Source organism: Sciurus vulgaris, assembly GCF_902686455.1.
Source record: "Sciurus vulgaris genome assembly, chromosome: 7".
NCBI classification, from domain to species: domain Eukaryota; kingdom Metazoa; phylum Chordata; class Mammalia; order Rodentia; family Sciuridae; genus Sciurus; species Sciurus vulgaris.
In genome coordinates, this window is record NC_136467.1 from 39,550,511 (window position 1) to 39,575,130 (window position 24,620).

At 34.1% G+C, this 24,620-nt stretch overlaps 1 protein-coding gene across 6 annotated transcripts in view; it reads right to left on the minus strand.

The window, feature by feature from the left end:
* Positions 1–1,553: 1,553 nt before the first annotated feature.
* TRMT11 (tRNA methyltransferase 11 homolog) overlaps positions 1,554–24,620 on the minus strand; it is a 56,054-nt gene continuing 32,987 nt past the window's right edge. For 4 of the 6 annotated variants that reach the window (XM_079148266.1, XM_079148263.1, XM_079148267.1 and 1 more), the window contains exons 9-13: positions 24,187–24,351; positions 22,262–22,334; positions 22,014–22,145; positions 17,248–17,368; positions 1,554–1,809 (exon numbers count right to left, since the gene is read on the minus strand). In XM_079148266.1, coding sequence (XP_079004392.1) covers positions 1,678–1,809; positions 17,248–17,368; positions 22,014–22,145; positions 22,262–22,334; positions 24,187–24,351 — 623 coding nt within the window. In that variant the 3' untranslated portion in view covers positions 1,554–1,677. Of the gene's footprint in view, positions 1,810–3,466; positions 3,639–10,198; positions 11,944–17,247; positions 17,369–22,013; positions 22,146–22,261; positions 22,335–24,186; positions 24,352–24,620 lie in introns of those variants that run through there. The other 2 variants (XR_013765266.1, XM_079148264.1) reach the window with 2 other exon arrangements.

A 24,620-nucleotide genomic window follows, 5' to 3' on the forward strand; every position in this document is an offset into this window, starting at 1 on the left:
AACAAAATTATAGATTTTGTCATATTATAAACATTAAATAGGCCAGTCCACAGACCACCTAGGCTTCCCTCCCAGATTATACTGTAAATTCACAATGCAGGACTATCAGAAATGCAGACATCTTGCCAGGTGATATTCCTGCTAGTAAGTGCATGTGGAATACAGCGGTCACACAAAAAACTAAAGCAATCCTGGGAATGATCTCCTATAAATTATGCAGAAAGTAATAAGATCCTGATGCCAGAAAGTCTCTCTTTTTAGAATGAGAGGGCTTGAGATCTGTACAATAAAATCAAAATTGGTTGAAAGTGATCAGGTTTTTTTTTCATTTCTGAATATCACCTTTAAAAATAACTACAAATTTTTACTGAGTCTAACATTTCAGTAATGTGAAACTGAACTTACTGATATGAAACCAAGCCTCACAATAAGAAGTTTATTTCACTTCATTAATAGAAGACAATTAGTATAATAAAAAAAATTTTGACTTTTTTTAATGTTTTAAGGACAAAGTGGTTAAAATTAATGTTGCAAATTTCCAGAACTATTTGGACTAATTTTTGTGACAATCCAAAAAAAAAGGGCTAAGCTAAAATCTTATTCCAATTGAGTCAGCTACTAAGTTTCATACTACCCCCCATATAACCTCAAAAAATTTTAAATAAGATGGTTTATAACAGAAATACTGAAAATAAATCATCCTCAAATACTTTTAGATTTTTCCCATTGGCCACAAATCACATCCAGAAACCCAAACAAAACAATCACTGAAATGTTTGAGATCTGCTGCTGAAATCTAGAGCTGTGAGACAAGAAAAGGAGAACGAAGCAGATAGCCCTACCCTCACTCTCTTCTTGGGCAGCAATGGTCTTCTCAAGCTCCTAAGCCATGTAAGTTAATATTGTGAGTTCATAAAAGTCAGTAGTAACACTTAAATAATAATAATAACATAAATAAAAATAGGCTCTGGTTAGAGAGAGGGGATCCATTTACTGCTGCCCTGCTGAGGTACATTTGACCACCAAAGGCAGGAAAGCTATTAGCATCCTGAATTAATGGGTGCAGTGGTTTTCAAACAAGATATTTCCATGATGGACACAATGTGGACTCAGCAAAGTTTCTCCTTCAAGAAAAATATAGCTTCTATTTCAAAGAGCACTGATTAGGCTTAATACCATTAGGGAACCATCAAGGATTTGTGTTGTTGTTACTGCTTTTAACCATCAGTTACTTTCTAAACCAAAAATTGAGGGTAGTTAATTTGACTGACAGTCAAGATTTAGGAATGCAGGAGCAAATCCAAGGTACAGACGAGCTTCAGATGTGCAAGGTCTTAATGCTTTGGAACCTTGTTAGGTTGTCAGGTCCTAGCTGTTCTTGTGTTTTTTGTCAGTAAGAATTCATTTCCCTCTTCATGTCCCTCCTGAAAAGCACTGAATACAATATGATTTTAGAAATTATCAATAAAGTTTATTGGTAGCAATGTAAATCAATTACAATTATAAACCAAACTAAACAAATTTTCCAAATGAATAAACCTTAAGTTCTAACAAAAAAAAAAAAAAAAAAAAACCCTTAGAACAGTACACGTTTTTTGGATTGCACATAAAAAGTTCACCTCCAGATGTCTTTTCTGTCAGATATTTAATCTTTCTTCATTGTCAAAATATTAATTTTCATTCCTGGTTGGATTTTTCTTCTTTGATAATTCTTTTTGTTACTCCACTGAAATATTTCTCACGGAAGGAATTATGACCTTGGTATGGCAGAAAATGATCACTTAGCAGATGTGAATACTGGTCCCGGTTCTGGTTGGTAAGAAAATCCAAAATACAAAGATGTACAAGTTATTTCTTTAGTTAGCCTGCAACCAATGTAGTTATTTACTCTAAGCAAAATCTTACTCTGATATATATTTGCTTTTCTTTATTACTTGAATGAAAAAAATATGCAATCATTTTTTATCTGGATCATGCTTGGTTATTCAAAATATTTTCACTTACTTCACCTCATCTGATCCTCACAATACTCTGCACAGAGGACACACACTTTTACTACCCAGAAAGGACAAAGAGACTTATTCTAGTTTACACAGTCAGTACTACAACTTTCTTCTGATTCTTAGTTCATCACACACTGAATTCATCCGTAGCTATGGATAAGAATGAACAAACCAAGAAGCTTCTACTCAAGAGAAAGGTAAGTACCAGAAGATTACTGAATGTGTACGATGTCATACAGTCACATAAAACCCTTCAGGGCTATGTTTATATGCAGTGAATGAAATAAAGGTTCCCTAGCACAGCAGATGAATGTTTAGGCTAAACAAGAGATTTCTACACTTTTAGACTTCACATATAAGTAAGGGCTAATGCTCAGATGGACACTTTTAGACACTGGAAATATCAATCTGGGTTAGAACATCAAACATATTTTGGCATAGAAAACTGAGGGACAGGAAGACTGGCAGGAAACATTAAATCTCACGCAACTTCACAAACCATTACAACCTGTGGGGGGTGGGAAATCTAATTAGAAATAAAATATTATTTCTCATGTACTTCTGAAAATTCATATTGAATATACATAAATTAATGTGATTTTAAGAGGTAAAGCATGATGCCTAATTTTCTATTCTGATTTCAGTATCAAAAGGGTAGCTAAAAATAACATCTAAAATATAACAATCCTCAAAATATTTTTGAATTTTCGCACATTACTATGTGATATGAATAATTTCATCCTTCCCTTCATATCTAAATAATAAAAACCAAGATTTAGCCAAAACAACGTTGACTCATTTGTTTATTCAGAAACTATTTTTGTAACACATTTTTTTTTAAATCACATAAAAATTATTAAACATTCCCAGATTTCTTGGTTCATCAAAAATAAACAGGTGGCTACTTAAATTTTATGGCACTAAGTATGTTACAATTACAACTGCCACAAGCACATGAAAACATGCCACTGGTTACTAACTTTAGTCTATATACAATCGATAAATTTTATGTAGTCAACCTATAAGCATATAACTAAATAGCAAATGAAAGTAACATTTACTAAGTATTTATTATAAGCCCAGAACTATACTAAATACTTTTTATGTACTTTCTGACCAAAATCATCAACTCTTAAATAATATGCACACAATCATAACCATTTTACAGATGAGGAATTATTTAAGAATTTAGGCCTAAGATAACACAGCTGGTAAGTGGCGGATCTCAGCTTTGAGAACAGTTCTGTTTGATTCCAGAGAATATATGCTTAACTACAATTTAATGAGGTTTTCTCCAAGAGGACTTTTTCCCAACTCAGGAAGCAGCAATAGCTCTGGGAATAAACTGGTAATGAAGTAAGGTTTGGTAGCTGAGCTGCTTACCAAGAGAGGAACAGAATTGGATCTGAAGTTTTATTAACTTCTCTCTATTAACATATTTCAAGGAGATAACATTTTCATACCAGGAGATATAAAGAGCCACAGGGATGCTCAGGGATATTGTAACCCTAGGAGTATGGCGGACTTTGCAGATCCCAGTCTGGTCCACATCTCAGAACTGTATTCAGGACAACAGCAGTAGAAAACAACGTTCCAGCATCCAACTTGCTCATTTTAACTTTTATCAAAGTCTGACTGAAGGAAAGGAAGTGACATGCCATCAACTACTCCACCAGGTATTCTAAATTCTGTTCTTATGTCATAAAATCACTGGAAAACTTGGCCACTTCCTGAGCTACATCAGCTTAATCCTAGCAGAAATGTTTTTCCTTGGCTATATCTTTAAGCTCTGCCCTGATGCCTCCATCTCCATCTTCTCACAGCTCTCTTCATCATTCTCTACCCTGTCATCAAAATCATAAACCTGAGTCTGACTCCTCTTTCTCTTCTTCCCAATTTTGGTCAGTCCTAAAACCTTAGCTTCTGTATCCTATATATCTCCAATTCACTTCTTTCCACCCGGAATTGCTGTACTCTAGTTTAGGCTTTCCTCATCTCTCCTCTTTTTTCTCTATCCAGTTGCCCTACCTTTAATGGCTCCTTCTCCAGTCTACTTGTCATAGAGACCAAACTCAACTTATGAAAGCACAAATTTAATAAGCCACCCCTTGACAAAAATCCAAACAGTTCAAATTTTCCCCAATCCTCAGGCTTTCCTTTAACATTGGGCTGCTAGATTCAATTACACATCAATTTGCTGAATGACATCTCACTCAATGGTCTTTCCTGTACAAGAGGAACTAGAACATAGTCAAGTCAGGCAATCAAGTCCCTCTCAGCTCTGCCCTTCAGTCTTCTGTCTCCCCAGGGCCTCTATAGGCCATTCAAGATCACCTCCTGCTCAAAAAAATACTATGGATGATTCCATGGAATATCCTAGAGCTACAGGAGTGAAGATAATGTAGGAAAGAATCTTGAGGCTCTGGAGGACAGATACAGCCCAGGTGCTGACCTAGGTTGCTGGTATGCAGCTCCCCAAGAACAAACAAGGAACAAAAGCAAAGCACAACTGAAGACAGGCTTCCCTCACAGACTAAAGAAAGACCTTAATAAAATTGCTTATCTTTGACATGAAGGAGAAATACAGGGCAAACAACCAATAAAGAATAGGGAATATAAAAGATCAGAATCAGAGCCAGGAAATGAACAAGCAGAAGCCGGAAAAATCCCCAAATAACAATTAAAGCCTTTGTTAATGGTTATGAAGAAAACATCTGTTATCTATAACATTCTTTATCTCACTAGTTTGGACCCCAAGATTCCCTTAGAATACAGCAAAAGCAAAATAACACCTTAACAGACTGTGTTTTATTCAATGCCACAAGACACAGTGGCAAAGACTAGAAAAGCTGGGACAGACCATTAACCTTAGAATATAACTTCTGGGAAGGAATTTTACTTGCTTTCTCTCTCAGGTAGTAGAGAATGTCAGTGTGAATGTCTGGGTCATGTATTGGAATGTCATTTTCTACAAGACACACTGCCCCCTGATTGTGAAGCAGGACATTCATAAAGAAACTCCTGTACAATCCAAAGGCTTCAAATCACTGTGCAGTCAAGGATCTGTCAGGAGTCATTCAGCAGCATAAGTCCTGCTTCCAGGTAAGCCAGCTACTCCAGAGACTTTCATCTGGGTAGAAAAGTAATGGTTCATAAAATGTTCATAAAATATTCCTTAGTGTATTTTGGTTTAACATGTATCATCACATACATACTATTGCACACAGAAATACTACACACTTATTAACAATACATGTTCAAAACATATCCAAGCTGTGTGAAATATTCTATGCTACATACAGTATACTATATTTCATATGGCCTGGGTATATTCTGAATGTGCATTGCTACCTCAATGCTGAAGGGAACAGCAAACTAAATATGTTCTCTCTTTTCTCTTCCTGTCTTTCATCCTATCTTTAGTATACTTGACCACAGCTCACACTTGAGATGATGATATTCAACTCCACATATTTTTCATCACCTTTTCAAGGCTTTTCTCTATTCACATTCCCTCCCCATCTCCACCAGGAATATCTGCATTTTTTTTTTTTTTTTGGTTTGATTTTGTTCAATTCACTATCTCAAAGGCCAAGTGTTTGCTTAAAAGGAGAATAGCATCCTCAGACTATATAATCTTTGATGGCCCTCATTCATTCAAGCATGCCCCAGTATTTGGCTTTGAGTTTATCTGTCTACCACTATGAATCATAGTATCATCTATGCACCATAGAGCCTGAGTTCTATCCATTTTTAGTAAACAAGAAATGCTTGATGTAAAATAAAAACATACACAGAATTAGGAAATGGCACAAGAGGAAACTATGAAAGATTAAAGACCATCTTCCCCAAATTTCTTAACTATTGGTAGTAATCAAGGATAAATGAATAAAATATTAAGACTTGTTTCTACTATTGCTTATCATTCTTTAACCCGAAATTAATAGTTTCTGTAGGAAAATTTGTACTAGCCACAATGGCTACATAATGGGAATATACAGCTTTCAGACCTCTCATTTATCCTTGTTAAAACAACCAGCAATTGCAAATATTATAAGAAATAAATTCTGATTCAAGAAAGAAATATATATTTGCTACAGCTATGTGATTTACATAAGTTGATTATTTAATTTTCTATATCTTTTCATAGCAGTTTATCATCTACATCTTGTAGATAGGGAAATGAAGACTGAAGACTTTTAAAGAATCTGCTACAGGTCACATAGCTAGTAAGCAGCATTGCCAGAACTTTGAAAGCTCATGCTTTTTTCATTATGTTTCTCTTTTTTTAGTAGAAACTACATCAAAACAATGTCTAAAGAGTTAATTTCCCACATGGTAGATTAGTGGGTCGTTCAAAATGGAGTTTGACATTTAGAGGACATTCCTCACTGAACAACATTATGGTAGCACATATTTCAGATCTAAATTTTTAGACAGAACCCCTTTAACCACTGTCCCACCCAACCAATTTCCTCCTATCAGTATGGCTAATTCTAAACATAAACCACTCTAGGAATCCTACTACAGTTGCCAAAGAAACCAAGGGAAGCCTCACAAATCACTAGCTCACTTTTATGTGTATACCACCCTCTGCTGGCTGAAGCAGATAAATCCTTCTTTATAAGATTTCCTGATGTGGACTGAAGTTTATAGCAGAGAAGACCATACATCTAAAGGAGGGCTGTTTGCTTAGCTCTTTGCAAATCTTAACTGCCATAAACACCACACCCAGAGTCATAGCCCCCACATGAACAGGTTGGCCTATTCCCTCAGCATCTATTTATACCCTTTCATGTTTAAAGACTGATGCAGAAATAAACAAATATTTACCTCAGTGATTCTACAGTATATAACTCATCTGTATCCAACCTAGAATTACAAGTCACTCCCCAGAACAGGAATGAAAACAATTCATGTACTAGTCTATATTTAGGTTAATCCTTCGTTTTTATAACTAACTACATCAACAACACAACATTAAAAAGAATTTAAAAGACACTAAAAAGACTATTTCAGTTACTTATAATACAAAAATTTTAATCTAACAGGAATATATTTTCAAGAAGAGAAACAAAAGTACGTTCTGTAGCACATTTGAAACAGACGCTTTAGGTGGAACTAAAAACACTTTGGATTATACCACAAAATATTTTTCAATGTGTTTCTCAAACTGAGTATCATAAACTGCTCAGACTGTAAAGAAAGTAGATTCTTCACTGAGAACTCCACGTGGGTAGAGCCATCTTTCTAGTTGCTACCTTCTCTCAGAAACTTGCCATTCTCTTGTATCACCTCCTTCCCAAATGAAAGAATCGAGGTTTTCCATGTGTCAATTCAGTTGCTGTTTTGGTTTGCCTCTGCTGAGAAATGAGGCCTAGGCACACCATAGGATTAAAATGGTTCTGCCCCACTGATTTTTGAAGAGTAATGTCAGGGTAATGATAAAACTCATTGTATTTCAAACAGGAAATGTCTGGCTAATCGTAACTATCCGTTCCTACTTTTCCTTCAAATGGATGATTTAAATACTGCTGAATATGATTGTTTTTATTCTAGAAGGACCCAAAATAATCACTGAACAGTTACTATTCATTCCATAAACATTTGTTTAATGGTGTACTGAAGGGTCAAGGTTTATGAGTTCCCAGAGCTTATATACTGGTGGGAGAGACAGACATCAAACAACAAACATCTAAACATGCATTCATAAACTGATTAAACATTGGAAAGAAAAGGGTATTATTTGGGAGTAAGGGGACAGGAAAGGCTTCCTTAAGAAAGTGACATTTATCTGAGACTTAAAGGATATTAAAATCTACAGAAAGAAAAAAACATTTCAGGGAGATGAAACCCAATCTAAAATACTCTGAGACTGGAAAGAGATGAGTTCATTCTGGGAACTGAAAGGTAGTTATGTGGTCTAGGCTTGATGAACAAAAAGGAAAGTGGTACAAAAATGAAACTGGAGACAGATCAAGGTGGCCTGGAGGTTAGATGAAGGATCTGGAATTTTATTGTAGATTTCACATAAAGTCATTGATGAGATTTAAGCAGAGGAATTTCATTATCTATTTACATTTTGAAAGATACTCTATCCACTGTGCAGGAAATGAAGTGGAGGGAGAATTTGCAAAAGCAGAGAAGTTAGGTAGGAAGCTATTTAAGCAACTGAGGAAAGTGGCACTGTATCATTGTTCTTGGGGGGAAGACATGCAAGAAATCTACTATCATTTAACTGTCCCCAAATTCTGAAGTCATCCTCAATGATCTCCTTCAATCCAATTATCCAATCAGTCATCAAATTTTGCCACAACTGCCTCTCTCCAGTACTCCCAACTCCATCATGTCCTTTACAATGCCCAGTTTCACCTTTCTTGGATTACAGCTCCATCATCTTGCATAACCATGCCGGGAGCTTCCTCATTGGTATCACAGGTATCTTTCTACAACTCAAATCTACCTACACATTCAAGCTAGGATAACCTTTACAAAACATGATTTTCTGTTACTCTAACATCCCTCATAGGCTTGCCATCACTGGTAGAATAAACCTGAAACTAGTATGTATGGTCCTTCAACACTAGGCATCCTTGTAGCTTTCCAGGTCATCTCTAGCTGATCATCTTTCAAACACTCAGTAATCTAGTCTGGAGGAAGTGTCCAGGGTTCACTGTACACACCTCAACTCTTCTTATGACTCTGTACCTTGCTTTAAAATGATGGCTTCCCTACCAAATTACTCACCTCTCTTGCCTCAAGCACCATTTCCTCAAGTGAGTACTTTTTCCTGTTCTCACAGATAACTCTAAAACCCAGCACACTGGCTTGGACCCGTCAGGGTGACCATTCCTCCTGATGTACTACAAAGATAAGGACTAAGCCTAGTGTGTTTAGCCTCAACACCTCACTCAAATGATCCCATGAACACATGAGAAGTAGTCTAAGTCATGGCTTTCCCCTAAGGGACAATAATAGTCAAGTCAAGGAAAGAAAATAAACAAAATAGGAAAGGTATATGAATGCAAAAATTGTTAAAACGACCTAGCTTTCTGTCCCATTTCTCACAGAAATTTCACTTGTCCTCAAATGCTTACAATATCTGTTTCTTAACACTCAACAAAAACTTAGTCATCGGGTATGAATTTCTTGAACTCTCTCCCCACTTCCATGTTCATCCTCTACTGTAAACTGCCTACTTGTTCAACTCTTAAGTCTCATCTCACATCACTCCCTACCCATATTCTGACTAAAGCCAAAATTCTACCTCATGGTGTCCCTTTTAAGAGTGAATTTTATAGAAACCCTAAAACTTCAGTGAAAACACCTAAGGATGATCATCAGTTTATAAAATTACTGTTGTATAGAAAAAATGTATTTCCCCTTTCTAGAAGATGAAGTTGCAGGATTCTAAAGTCATTCAGCAGAAAACCAAATGGCTTCTATTTTTATTAAAGGTTAGTTGTCCTTTTACTCACTGACAATTCCTGATAATGAGATAGCAATTTCTTCTACCTCACTAGTATTAACCATAAGTCATTTATATTCACAAAGTGACAGCAGTTATACAAAACAGCAATTTCATTGCAAACGTTTGAATACAAACGGCTTATGAAACTTATTCCATGATAAGTGAAAACCAATGATGCTGTCACCACAGTGAAAGCCACCAGATTGGTGGTGTTCATCTTCTTTTGTCAGCAAGACTTTAGGGTTCATGAAATAGATTTAAGCTATAAGATGCACTCATCAATAAAGTGCAAGGAAGAAGGCAAAGAGATGGAAGAGAAAAACAGCAGGTTGATTTTCTTTCTTTAATCAGCAGAGAGTAAAATGAAATGTAAATGATAGTGCTGAATATAATGGGTCTCAGTTCAACTTCAGGGTAATTACCCATGTCCGGCTTTTGTTTAAAAATTCTACTCTCCTTATCAAAGCTTTCCACTGTTCTACATCTGGTACTAGACAGTAGCTATAGAAACCACTGTGCTAAAAGTTACACAACTATAAACAGCACTGGGCCATTTCCAAACCAAGGACAAGCAGGTCAAAAGTCTGGCATCTGATACTATTAAGAGAAATCTCTAGCCTTATTAATGAGAACAAGGTAAGGTTAAGAATCTTCATCTCTTACACTTTTCTATTCTTTTTAAAAAAATTCAATATTCTGAAAGATATTGTTACCTAAAGCCTAAGAAAATATTTTAATACATATTAAAATCATCATATCCAGAGTTATGGAAATGAGTAACAATTAACTATTGAACTTTGACATCCAGCACTCAGCACATAATTTCTAATTATAAAAAGAGCATTGTACATATTTATGTTTATCATGATGATACAGAAATATTAGCATATATAGAAATATTGGCAAAATTTTGGAGGGTCATGGAGTGGGAAGAGGATACAAGTTCATGTTTGAATTTTAAAAAACCTAGAAAGAATTCTAAGACAAAGAATCATACAAAAAGTAAAGAAAAATACAAAGTGGAAAAACTGTCACTCATTTAAAAAGTATAAAAGCTTCAGAAGATTATAGTGACTTCACACCAAAATTTCTCATTTCCCTAAACCATACATACCTTGGAATCCCTGAACCATATTTATATTTTGCAAATAACCTAAGCCCAAGACTCCATTATATTGTATTTTATTTATTGGGCAATGCTGGGGATTAAACCCAGAATCTTATGCATGCTGGGCAAGTGCTTTACCACTGAGCTACATCCTCAGCCTTCTACACTGTATTTTAAAATCAATTCTACTATCATTGCTTAAAACGCAAGTGTTAGAGATGGAGCCTCATGCTCTCTCCACCTTCAGTGAATTTCCTGTTCCTGCAAGTAGTCATATCTAAACAGCATCACAGATTGCAGGAACCAGTTATCTTCATTGATTGCCCTTCCTTATGCTGGTGAGGAAGAGACTTGCTTTTTCTTGATTTACCAGAAATGATAATTTGAAACTGTTATTATGGCATTGCAAGGAAGTCCAGTCTGTTTGGCAAAATCATTTAGTTTCAGAGATATGGGGGGAAAAAAATGACAGATCCTCCAAGATTTAAACTCAAGAAAAAAAGTACCATTAGCAGCAGCAAAAGCAAATTCATTTGGAACTAAGTAGACTACAGGAACCTGAAAACTGAATTTAAGCAGCAGGGTATGCAGCATCACCAAGCTCCTACCCTGCTTCCATGAAACTCTTCCAAGTGCCACAAGCTAAAACAAAATTTATAGATAATGCAAATTTGTTTTTCTGACTTCCTATACAAAATACTTTTAAAAAGTTTCTTGTGCACACATACCATGGATTGATGGTAATAAATACTGATGGTATGAACACCTAACTGGGTTTATGTTCAATTACTAATGTTCTCGTGTCACCTTGCCTTATTTTTCTTATCAGTAAGTATCATCTATATCCTATCAAAGGTACTGTATAATTTAAATATTTCTACATAATCTTTAATCTTTCATAGTTCTACTCAAAAGGAAAATATGCAGAGTGCTGGCAAGAGACAGGCAAAAATCACAAAATAGTTCAGAAGCAAAAGCCATTTAGATGAAACTATCTTTAATTCAAATAGCTATCAAAGAAAACCCAAACTAATGACATTCATCCTAAGTTAGGATAATGTATAATGAAAACAGGCACAAGCATTACGTCAGCAAAACACCACAGTGTATGATGAGCAACATTAATATCATTTTAATACAAGGCCTAATTCACATGCTCATTTTTTCCACTTCGAGTCATACAAAGTCATGTTTTCAATGTCTTTTCTCGCCTTTCCTCATTTAAAATATATTATGTTTTTTATGTTATTAGTTCTTTTTTCCTTTGCAGCTCCAAAATCTTTCAGTCCTTAGTTAAAATCCTAAATTTTGGACACCCTCCATTCTCATTAATGCATGCAGAATCTTCATGTTACTGGATCCTTTAATTCAACCAAAATAAAAAAATCATATAAATTTTCAATACCTGCCACTATGACCTTCCAATGTTCCTTAAATTATTACTATATTTGGTGGCTATAAAAAAACAAATAAACCCTGACTTACACAATATAACAATTTTAATCTAATATCCATATACTATCTAGAATTAAATTTACCTTGACTTCAGTACTTCTCAAATGACTGCAAGAATAAGGTAGCATGTCAGGTAAACAAGCCACAATACAAAAGGGGCACATAATGGTTCACTTAATGCAATGGTAATGAAAAATAATTGTACTTAAACCAGTATGTATTACACAATGGACCATAAAAGTTGCAAAATTTTTTTAAAAAGACCTCAAAAAAGTCTTGAAAAGGACCATTCTGGGTACTCTTTCTTGTGCACAAGTAGATTCTGGCAGAAGAGGTTGAGAGAGTACGGTTTTTAGGTGACCTTTCATCAAAGACGTAAGTATCATACTTATATTCGGATTTTTCTAGACATCTTTGGAGATCAGTACTTTTATCCAATGAATTTTATATGAAAAAAAATGTTTTACAGTAGTAACCACTGTGACCACAGCATATATAGCAGTATTCAGTACATGCAAGAGGGAAAATAAACTCCAATAAACCATTCTGCCATGCCCCCATGACAAACACTAATTTAAGGGAAAAAAAGAAAGGACAAAAAAGACTATCTTTAAAAGAAATCAGCAACATGCTATTCACAAATATTAACCTTTTGTCTATTTATTTTTGTTGACTGGGAATTTAATCTACTGGCAATCAACCAGTGAGCTACATCTCCAGATCCTAAAATATGTACTTTTTAATCTTGGTATATTCTAAAGGTAGAAATATGTTTTGGTAGAAAGGCAACATAATGTAGAGGAAAAGGACATCAAACTTCAAGTGTAAAGAGTAGTTTTGGTCTTAATTCTGCACTTAACCATCTAAGTGTCTAGAATAGGCCTAGTATACTTCCTCTTTTCTAAACGGGTAAAATAATAAGCTCAAATAGATAGAAATGTTTTGTAAATATTAAAGCATTATAAAATTCAAAATCCTAAATTTCGGACACTTTTCATTTATTTAGTTTCCAGAATATATCAATGAGGAATAATGACAACAAACTAGCTCTTATCAGGCATCTTCATAATTTTAACATGATCATCAAGAATTTTCTTCTTCACCTACATACAAGTATAAATACACCACAGTGAATCTCCACAACATGTACAATCACAAGACTAGGTTCCTAATTAGAATAAGATGTACTCCATGTTTGTATAAATATGTCAAAATATTCTATCACGTGTAACTAAAAAGAACAAATAATAACAGCAATTTTAATAACAAAAAAAGAATTTTCTTCTTAGCTACTTATATAAAATAAGCAAGAAAACTATTGCCAATAATATATAAAGTTGTATACAATATCCATATTCTTTAGATAATTTTTTAGAATTTGTGTCTACATTTTAAATGGAGGAAGGGAAAATACTCTATAACAACATGTTAAGTGGGCCAAAAGTTATACTCGTTAAACTTAACAAGAGACAAATCAAAAATGAAGAAACATAGTACACAAAAGTATAAAAATCTATAATTAATAGTCTTCCACTGCCAAAATCAACAATGTTGTAAAAGTCTGAGAATAATTTGTTAGGTACATGTGAGAACTATTTGACAATTTTATGTCATCACTTGCATTATAAAGAATTGGGATCTTGCTGCAATTATATACATTCCTCTCCATACAAACAGAAGGTAGAAATGAAGTAATTAAAAATAAAACATGATTTATTTAATATGACAAAGTATTTTCTGTTATAGTAAACTCCATACTAGTTCAAATTCGCTGATTAAATCTGATGTCATAACATGAAGACTATTCCAAAAAATTGAGTATTAGCCTTTTCCTTATTTTTAAAACTCAATTTCAAAAGGACAAAAGTAACATGACAAAAGGAAACCAGACAAAACCAATTCTGCCTTCATAGGTTTAAAAATACCAAAGGGGAATGGCCTTATTTATTGTTTTAATAAAGAACAAAAAAAAAAACCTCAAAGGCCTATTTTTTCCTTGAGTTTGAAATATATTTCCTTGAGGAAATATCATCAATCTGAAGGAAAATACTAGACTTAAAAAAAATTAAACTTAGGAGAAAGCTAATATAACATGAGCCCATTGTGTGGTGGCATACACCTGTAATCCTAGCGGCTCAGGAGGCTGAAGCAGGAGGATCACAAGTTCAAAGCCAGCCACAGCAATGGCAAGACACTAAGCAACCCAGTGAGACCCTGTCTCTAAATAAAATACAAAATAGAGCTCAGTGGTCGAGTGTCCCTGAATTCAATCCCTGGTACTCTCCCCGCAAAAAATTAGCCCATAATGAATCTTAGTTTTTAAATTTTCAAATTTTCATTAGCATAGAAATGGCTGATTTACTCTGTGCCTCTGTTAATTATTAACGAATCTCCTCCACATCTGCCTAATTCTTTGAACATTATTCATGGACACCACTACAGAATTTAAAGGTAATAGTTCTATTTTTTCTAAGTACTGCTCATCTACCTGGCACATAAAATTAGTTACTATTATTACTAACTCAAATGGATTTACATTAAATGTTATGATTTCTAACAGCTGTAATATTATCAAATGCCTCATATTCCTCCAAATATCAGGACACAAGTATGTACATGAGAAGTAGCCGAGTGGAAGAGGAGAAAAAAGCATACTTTAATGTACGACAGAAGCCTCTTATTCAGTGTAATAAATACTAATAGCATTATGAACTAACTTGTATCCCCCTGCCCCCCACTAAAATTCAAGTTGAAGCCCTAATCCTCAATGTGACTCCATTTAGAGATGGAGTCTTTAAGGAGGTACTTATGGCTAAAAGAGGTCAGAAGGGTGGGGCCTTATCCAATAGATCTAGTCTTTTTGTAAGAAAAAGAGATTCCAAAGGTGGGACGGCCTAGAGAATAGGTCATATGAGGGCACAGCAAGAAGGTGGACATCTGCAAGCCAGGAAGAGATGTCTCATCAGAAACTAAACTGCCAATACACTGATCTTGAACTTCCAGCTTCCAGAACTAAGAGAAAATAAATCTGTAATTTAAAGTACCTATATTTGCTTTGTAAATACATAAACATCTTAATTTAACTTTAAAAAGTATATACTGATTTTTCAATCTTTTGATATAATTCAATCTATAAAGATTTTCAATTTGGCTTCTATAAGATGATACGAAAATCTAAAGATAATTACAAAACAATCCGGATTAGAAACCTAGATTGTGATCACTGTATCACTGTTTTTCAACACTTTCCCAATTCATGGGGTTTTGTTTGTTTTGTTTTGTTTTAGCAATTAACTTCATCCTGTCTTCAAAGCACTCAATTTAGTTTTTATAGAAATGACAACCTCATCCTTATACTCCTATTTCACTAGTCTAACAGTATTTCATTACATTATATAATTATTTTAACAAATCTACTTGGCATTGACAGCTCTGGGAACACAACCGATTCTTCCTAATCAGACCATTCAGCTAGTAGGTGCAGAAACATGGGGATACAGTAGAGATGAAGCAACTCACCAGCTCAAAGCATTCAACATATTACAGGGCAACAGGCAGTGGGTTTTAGAGCAGGAGTGACCAGTACTGGCCAATCAACTGAGTTTAAAAAATGGATAGTAAGAGAAAAGGGCTTCTAATGTCTAGCCAAATATATGTTGGGTATTTAAAATTGTCACTTTGAAAGATTGTCTCTGTGTCAAACAATATGGAGACCACTATTCAAATTTCTGATCTGCAATGTTCTAAAGGTTTAATGGTAGATCATCATCCTTGGAACATGATTTGATTTTCAAAAAAAAATTAATAATTAAGTAAGCTATCTGGTATAAAATGTGAGCAGCTAAGTTTAGTAATATCATTTGAAAAAAAGCAAGGCATTACTATAAAGCAAAGTATTTAATATGAATGTATTTCTTTAAAGGTAAATATAAATTTTAACATGCTAAATAATTATACCATTAACAGAATGAGTACAAGATACCATCTCAAGTATATGTTGTTTGAACATAAACTTCTAGCATTTTTATTTTAAAAACTACTTTCATACACTCTCATTTTAATCACATTACACATATCTATATGTCTATGAATGTAGATGTGTATATGAATGTAGGTACACACAGACACACACACCGATCAACAACTTATATAATGTAGATCTTAGTTTTCTGAAAAGACTTCATATTAAAGCCTGATCACTGAGGATAATTATGTCATACTGGAAATTCTGAACATTATTTACTCAAAGATTTTGCATACAAAAGTGACATAATGAATGCAGCATTTTAGGAAAATTTATTGAACAGATAAGAATGAGGTGTGAAGGACAGAGATCATTTGGGAGTCAGTCAACATAAACCAAATGTACAGATCTAAATTAGAGACAGTAAATGGAAATAAGAAAGACAAAAATAAGAAAGATGTAAAATAATGTCTGCAAAAGGCACTGTACAAATAATAGTTTTCTCTACTATAAAAGATCCTTAAGATGTAAACTATATGAAAATATAGAGTAGAGATGGGTATGACAAAATATTCAGGCACTACCATCCTGCACTTCTGCTTGCCCTACCAATGCAAAGCAAAGGTGGATTCGTTCATCTAGACTGTTATCAATCCAGAGAAGTAAAGCCCAAAAAGCATCTATAGGTCTAACTAAGCTCCATCATGAGGCATTACTCATATCAGTTCTGATCTGGATAGGAAATAACATGTTTTATTCCTTTCTCTCAAGCTTAAATGAGTTGTGTGTAAGACGGAGAGGGAGGTAGGAGGAGAGGAAGAAGAAGTAGGAGGAGGAGGGGAGGAGAGGGAGGAGGAAGAAAGGAAAGAAGGGAGGAGAGGAGAGGGAATGAATATGAATATTGGGTCTTCACAGACTGGGTCTTACTTTCTCCTCATATAAAGAAACATTCTGTTTATTATACTCTGCAATCAAGTCGACTTTTGCAACAAGGATGCCAAATGAAGCTTGAGAATTTAGGGCCAACTTCTATTTCTCTTCTATTCAATTTCTATATCCTACTCCTACCCTCCAATTCAAACCAAATGACACAAATATCATTAACTCTTGTCTCTTCCTGAACTCATCAGTAATTTTTTAAAACTCAAGGACTAACATTTACAAATTCTACTATGGGAAAGCAATATAAAAAAATTCTAGTTTTGATTCTTCCAAAATTTATTTTAAAAATACTCCAGCAATTTACCTCGAATTTCTTCACCTTTTCCATTGTGATCAAGCGCCTTGATGTGTGACTAGAAAGCCTCTGCTCGCAGTTGCTGATGAGTTTCAGGCAAGGGTGCCAGGGTACCATCTCTTCAGTGTACCTGAAGAAAGAACATCTGACTATTACGAATATTTACATGTGTAGTCCAACAGGATCGTTATGGGGATTTAAACAGTGTGGTGAGGGAGTCTTCTCCCTCTATATGAGTACTATTTTATTCCACATATGCTAACCGTCCACAGAATCCATAAAGAGCCTACCTGTATTTTAACAGCAAAGCATTTTAATATTGCCACATAAAAAATGCATTTACTTTTTTACCCTTTGAAAAGAAAATGAGAAAGAACCAAGTACATTTTATTGAAGAACACCAAATATTTAAACCACAAATACATGATTTCATACTAAATGATCCCACAAAAGCAGATAAGACAGATAGATGTACACCTACAGTCCCTAAACATTCATGACAGACTGACTGGTTTGCGACTTTTATAAATTGTCAAATTATAAAATTCACTATGGTATACACTTTCCCCTATAAAATGAAGTGCACCTGCAAAATTATAATGACATCTTGAGATGTCTGTTAAATTTGTAAATAACTGAACTAAAGTTATTTATACAATTATTCAAATAAACTAAACACTTAGATTACATCAGTCATCTGGTCACATTAACCAGAAAGTAAAAGTGAAGCCAGGACAATGGGTGGTAGAGATTGTGCTGTTTAAAACATGAAAGATGCAGTAGTTAATAACCTTGTATCTCACAGGCTGTTGGTATCAATCTTGGCAGAGGAAACAGGTGACAGACATGGAACAAAATTCTGAAATAGATCGTAGAATAATAGCAGGGAAGGGACTCACCAGGTACGATTGACAGTTTTTAGTTTTCCTTTGCAAATCTTTACATCTTTCTGGATAGTCTATACACACATTTATTATATGGGTAACTTTAATGCTCTAATACAAAATGGAGAAGGTAATGATTAAAAAACAGGACCTCAGCTAGCTGTTCTCACATGTCAACATCACCTTCACTACCACTCTTCCTGAATTTGCCAGGTCTCTCTGACCTTCAACAAGCTCTCCCTCATTACCTCAACCACATACTCAAAACTTTCACCACCCACTTACCAAGTAACATTCATACTGCAACTTCACTTTATTATCAGTGGGAGCAATTCTCTTCAAGTTATTCCCTGACTCTTTCCTTAGAACTTTACAAGAAGTTTATGACCATTTCTGTTTCACTTAATCTAATAATGCTTTTATGTTCTCTATACAGTCAGAAATGTAACGTACTTCTTAAAAAATTAGTTGATAGCAAATTTGCAATCTTCATAGAAAGCACTTACAATATGGGTACATAATCTATACCATGGCTAAGAGAATAAAATGAGAAGCGGAGAACAGAAAATATAGCTTTGCCTTTAAATGTGTAAACTATAGGGTCTGTGGGTGCCTAAAACAGTGTTTGCTAAACTTCGTAATGTACATTTTTTTAAGGAGGAAAAAAAAATAAAACTTTTATTTACTAGTAAAACTGATGTTAAGTATTTCTATTAAAATGTCACTAAAGGCGTGGTGGTATATGCCTATAATCCCAGTAGCTTAAGAGGCTAAGGCAGGAGGATCAAGAGTTCAAAGCCAGCCTCAGCAACACTGAGATGCTAAGCAACTCAGTGAGACCCTCTCTCTAAATAAAATACAAAATATGTCTGGGGATGTGCCTCAGTGGTCAAGTGCCTGAGTTCAATCCCTGGTACCCCACAAAACAATAAAAAAATAAATAAAGTTACACTAAAATATATACAAACGTAAATTAGAAAAAAATTCCTTATGCTTATATTCCTTATATATATCTATATAAAATATAAAACAAATATAAAATATTTATAAGTATATATTTATAACAGATTTATAAACATAAAATATTTATAAAATATACAAATTTATATACATAACACCAAAAACAAATTTATAAGCCAAATTCAAGGTATATAACCAATGTAATTTTAAATAACATTTATGACATAAAAATATGTTAAACTGCTGAAACAACATTTCCAGCATTTGGCTTAACAGCACATGAACATATTTACCTGCTTTACATTATCTTTTTGATTGAATCTTTGATTTTAAGCATATAGAAAAATAATTTGAAACATCGTCACTATCACTAATAATTTGTTTTGACCACTAATCTAGTCCTCCCTTGGTATCTGTGGGACAGAGGTTCTAGGACCCCTATACAGATGTGAGAATCCAGAGGATATGGGAATGCTGAGATATTTGCATATAACCTATGCATGATCTGTATTTTTAAAATCATCTATAGATGACTTACAATATTAAGACACAATTATAGTAGGTCTAACTATATTTTTTTATTGTTTGTTCTATTTAGTTGTACAGGACAGCAGAATGCATTTTGATTCATTGTACACAAATGAAGTAAATGAATGGAGTTGGAGACTACCATGCTAAGTGAAATAAGCCAATCCCCAAAACAACAAAGGTCAAATGTTCTCTCTGATAAGTAGATGCTGATACAAAATGGGGGAGTGGGCGAGGGGGTAAAAGAAGAATGGAGGAACTATTTATGATCCAAAGTTGGTGAACTCCACAGATATGGAGGGCTAATTGTATGTTAATGAGCCAATTGAAAAGTATATTTCCAGAATACCATACTAAATATAAAAAAAATCTGTTAAATAATTCTTCACTATATTATTTACTAGTATATTATTCATACCAATAGACTGTTTGAGAACTGTTAGAACACATAAATCTGTACTTTGCTTAAGCTATTATAAAAGTATCTTAATTCTGTTATTACTACCCTCTACAATCTAAGTTACCTATTTAAAACCTAAGGCAAATCCGCAAGGCAGATTGGTGGTTGCGAAAGGCAGGAGTGGTGATTACCAGCACATACGGGTTTTCTTTCTGGGACGATGAAAATGTTTTGGAATTAAATAGTTATAATGGTTGAACATGGAGATGTACAGTTTAAAAGGGCAATTTTATGAACTATAAATTATATCTCAACTTTAAAAAACCAAAAATAGCTTTCTCACAGGTCAATTTTGAGTCATTTTCTAATGAATCTTCATGTCTCAATTACTTCCCAAATGTCATTAGAATTTCATTTCTCAATTGAGACACAGATTTTGGACTGATTAGAACAACAATAAAAACAGTTAAGTAATCACTCTTTGCTATTTCCTAGATAAGAGATGAAAATGTTCTCTTCACTGATCTGAGCCACCACTTCACTTAACCACAGTTAAAATATATTGCCAAATCTGACTTGAGGGCATGTTATTATGCTTCTTAGTCATCATTTTTAATATTTTAATTTTTAATTGAACCTGGGCAAACAGCTACAATATCACTCGGTTGCTTTGTGAAACCATCACTTCAAACACACATGAGCCAAACTTGTGCCCTGTCCTAAATGAATAGAACACAGATATTCAGGATCATTTGCAAGTAGTCAAAAATTTGAATAAACCCCAAAATACCAATAGATTATAGTGATATTACATAGTAAGTCTCTATGAATGGTAAGTATCAACCACAGAGTACAGAGGCAACAATGGTAAGTGTCAAAGAAGTGGTGACAATTAAGCTTCACTTTAGAAGATGGCTAGAATTTTACTAGCAGAAAAAAAAAAAAAAAGAAAGGTTATAACAGAATAAGCTAAGGTGGAAAGGTGAAAGTATACAAGATATTGTGACAGTGTCAAAAAATCTGATGTATTGGATTAGGGAGAGTCTAGACAAGAGGAAAAACAGCAGAAGTTTGCAACTCATAGTTTCTTCACTAGAATTAAAATCACCAAACAATGAGAAAATCCTTTACAATTAGTTCTGACAACTTTTCAAATGCAACCGAGCTTTTGGATAGTATTTTATTTTATTATGTCTAACTGTAGTTTTCAAAATGTCCTGTGTTTTAGTAATACCTTAATGTAATTAAAATATGTAATATAATACATAATAACAGGATTTGACTAAGTTAATTCAACAGTAGGACTAAAAGTCTACACTCACATTCACTGCACTAGAAACACAAGTCTTAAAACCAATCTATGCTAAGCTACAATGTTTGTACCTGGCCTAAATAAAAAGCTGCATATTCATTAGAAGATAAATAAACTAATTCCAAACTGTTTAATTGAGAAGCAAGAATAGTATATGAAGCCTACAGATCACTTTGATCTTAAATTCTTTTTGCTACTGTGTTATTTTACAAAAAATGAAGATTTTGTATGATTTATACTGCAATAGTTAAAATGGTTCCTTTTTCTAGCATAAACCCAAGATAAACTAAGTTCACTAATAAGCTAGCAACTAATAAAAATTAATAATTTGTTGAAAAAATCCTTTAAGACTTAAGGGATTTTGTGAACTACATATATTTCTGTCACATGTTCATTTTTGCGTATATTTAAAACACTTTTTAAAAGTGTAAGAACCATTCTCAGCTCAAGGACCTTACTAAAACAAGCTGAGAAATCCACCTGGCCCATAGCCTATGATCTGCCCAGTCCTAATACAGAAAGGTCAGAACAATCTAATCAATAAGAGGAAAGGGATGATTTTTCACACTTATGTAGGTAAACAACGACTAGCAATACATATTAAATTCAAAGATACCTTGAAAAAAATTAGAGGTAAGGGAAAAATTACATTAGATATGCAAACAATGTAGAAAAAATTAAAATTACATACTCTGGTGTATACACTGGTAACCAATAGACTAGTCTTCCACCTAATACGAGGGTCTCAGCTGCAAAGTTCAACAGGTCAAAAAACATATCACTCAGGTGATAACTCAAGGAAACAGGAACATGGCTTTCTGGACTATACAAAGAAACAAAATTACAAAATCAGTGAAAATTTTAAGATCCCTGAAGTTAATTAAAGAGAAGAAACATGCTTCTCAAAGTAGTAACTCATCATATCTAAATATCACTTACCATTTCTCTATTCCCCTGGGTATTTCTTTCTGTGAACCTGTTCTTCTCGTAGATTCTCTGATGCCATATGGAGCTAAATAGAAAACAAGCAATAGTGAAAAAAATCACTGATGAGGGGCAGATAGATACAATGTGCCTCCAAATGTAAAGATACTCAGAGGATGCAATATCACCTATGCACTATTACAACTGAGAATATCTAAGGTAAAAAGTTGACTGTGGGGGCTGAGGTCATAGCTCAGTGGTAGAGCATTTGGCTAGCATGTGTGAAGCACTGGGTTTGATTCTCAGTACCACATATAAATAAAGTAAGTAAAGATTCATCAACAAAAAATTTTTTTCTTTTAAAGTTGACTGTTTTCAAAAATGTTTATGTCATAGTGTTAGGGTTAGAGTTAGGGTTAGGGAGGGGGGCAAGTATGGAGGAAGGAAGTACTGTATAGAGGGTAAAGAGGGGTGGGGGGAAGGGAAAAAACAGAATGAATCAAACAACATTACTCTATGTAAATTTATGATTACACAAATGGTATGCCTTTACGCCATGTACACAAAGAGAAATGACATGTATCCCATTTGTTTACAATAAAAAAAAAGTATACACTCAAAAAAAAAACTAAATTCTCAAAGTAAAAAAAAAAAAAAAAAAAAAAAAAGACAGAGTAAGGCTGTGAAAATATCAGAAATAAAGGAGCCCCCAAAGATATTATTACTAACTCCAATAACTGACTCTGGAGTGGTCTTGTACTCAAGAGAAAAAAATATGCCATAAAGGATATTAATGGAGCAACTAACAAAACTGGATGACAATCTTTAGAATAAGGTATTGTATCAATTTATTAAAACTGATAACTCTTTAGCTCTCTAAGACACTATTCCTATTCTTAGGAAATATACACTAAAGCACACAGGTAAAAGGCCACAATGTATACAACTTATTCTCAAGTTCATCAGGAAAAAAAATTATGTATTTTAGATAAATATACATACATAGAGGGAGAACAAATAAATTGCTAATAAAAAGTCACCAAATTTTCATAAAATATATTCACACTGCCTTTTTTTTATTTGCTCTTCTTAGTTATACATGACAGAAGAGTGTCACACCAACATTGTAATGCCTTGACAGTTTATCCTCTATTAGATCTGAAGCCATCTAAATTATTAAAGAACCAAACAGGACTGAGTTGGTTCTTGACTTTTCTACTTCTTAAAGATTTACTGCCAAATACTATTAAAAAGGCAGATCTAGGGCTGGGGATATAGCTCAGTTGGTAGACTGCTTGCCTCGAAAGCACAAGGCCCTGGGTTCAAATCCCCAGCACCATAAATAAATAAATAAATAAATAAATAGGCAGATCTAGTCTTAGAGAGGCAACCTCCTTTTTCCTAAGATTTCATGAGGCATGGAAAATAAGTTCTCGTTCATATTTCTGAAGCTCATTGGGCTCACGAGTCTGGTGGTTCACAGAACTCCAATTTCTTCTAAGTCTAGAAAGGACACATCAGTGAAAATGGCACAACAAAACCTCAGAGGCTAGAATGTGCAGAAATGAGATACCTGAAACGCTCTTCTTTGAGATTTGATGTAATAACTCTAAATGACATTTTAGTTCTAGTTAGTATGCTAACAATCGATTAGTCAATATAAAAACAAATGCCTCAAAAAATAATATGCTGAAGGGAAAAACAGGTGGTAAGTCATTACATTTGTTTAAAAAAAAAATACAGAAAACCTGTAACTACTTAGTTCAGTTAAAACGACCTTACATTAATAATTTTCCCCTCCCTCCTAAGTGAACAAGTTGGGAGCAGGAGGAGTACTAGTACCAGTTGGCATCCTGCGTTGTGCTGGCACATTTTGTACTTTAAATGCGAATGACTAAAAAACTAATCCCACTACTACTTTTGTATAAAAATAAACTTACGATCAGTGATAATGGCATCAAAAAATGTGCCCTTCCTCCAGGAAGGTTTAGATGCATCTGAAACCAGAACATCAAGGTAATACTTCTCTAGACCATACTGACGAAGATTTGCTCTGATATTTTCATCTGGTCCTCTCCATTTCTGGTTTTTCCTACTAGCCTTTCCTAAAACGAAAGAAAACAGAAGGTAGAAAGTATCAGATCAAACAGAACATTTCTATTTCCTTTTGTTTACCTAAAAATCATGTTTTAACTCATCTAAACTCACACTTACATAGAATTTGCTTTCATTTAAAATTTTCATTTTCTTCCCCCCCAGGTTAGCAACCACCATGCCAGCTTAACTGCTAATGAGTTGTGAGGGATTTCATTTATTATTTGTTCTTTTAGATATACATGACAGCAGAGTGTATTCTGACATATCAAACATACAT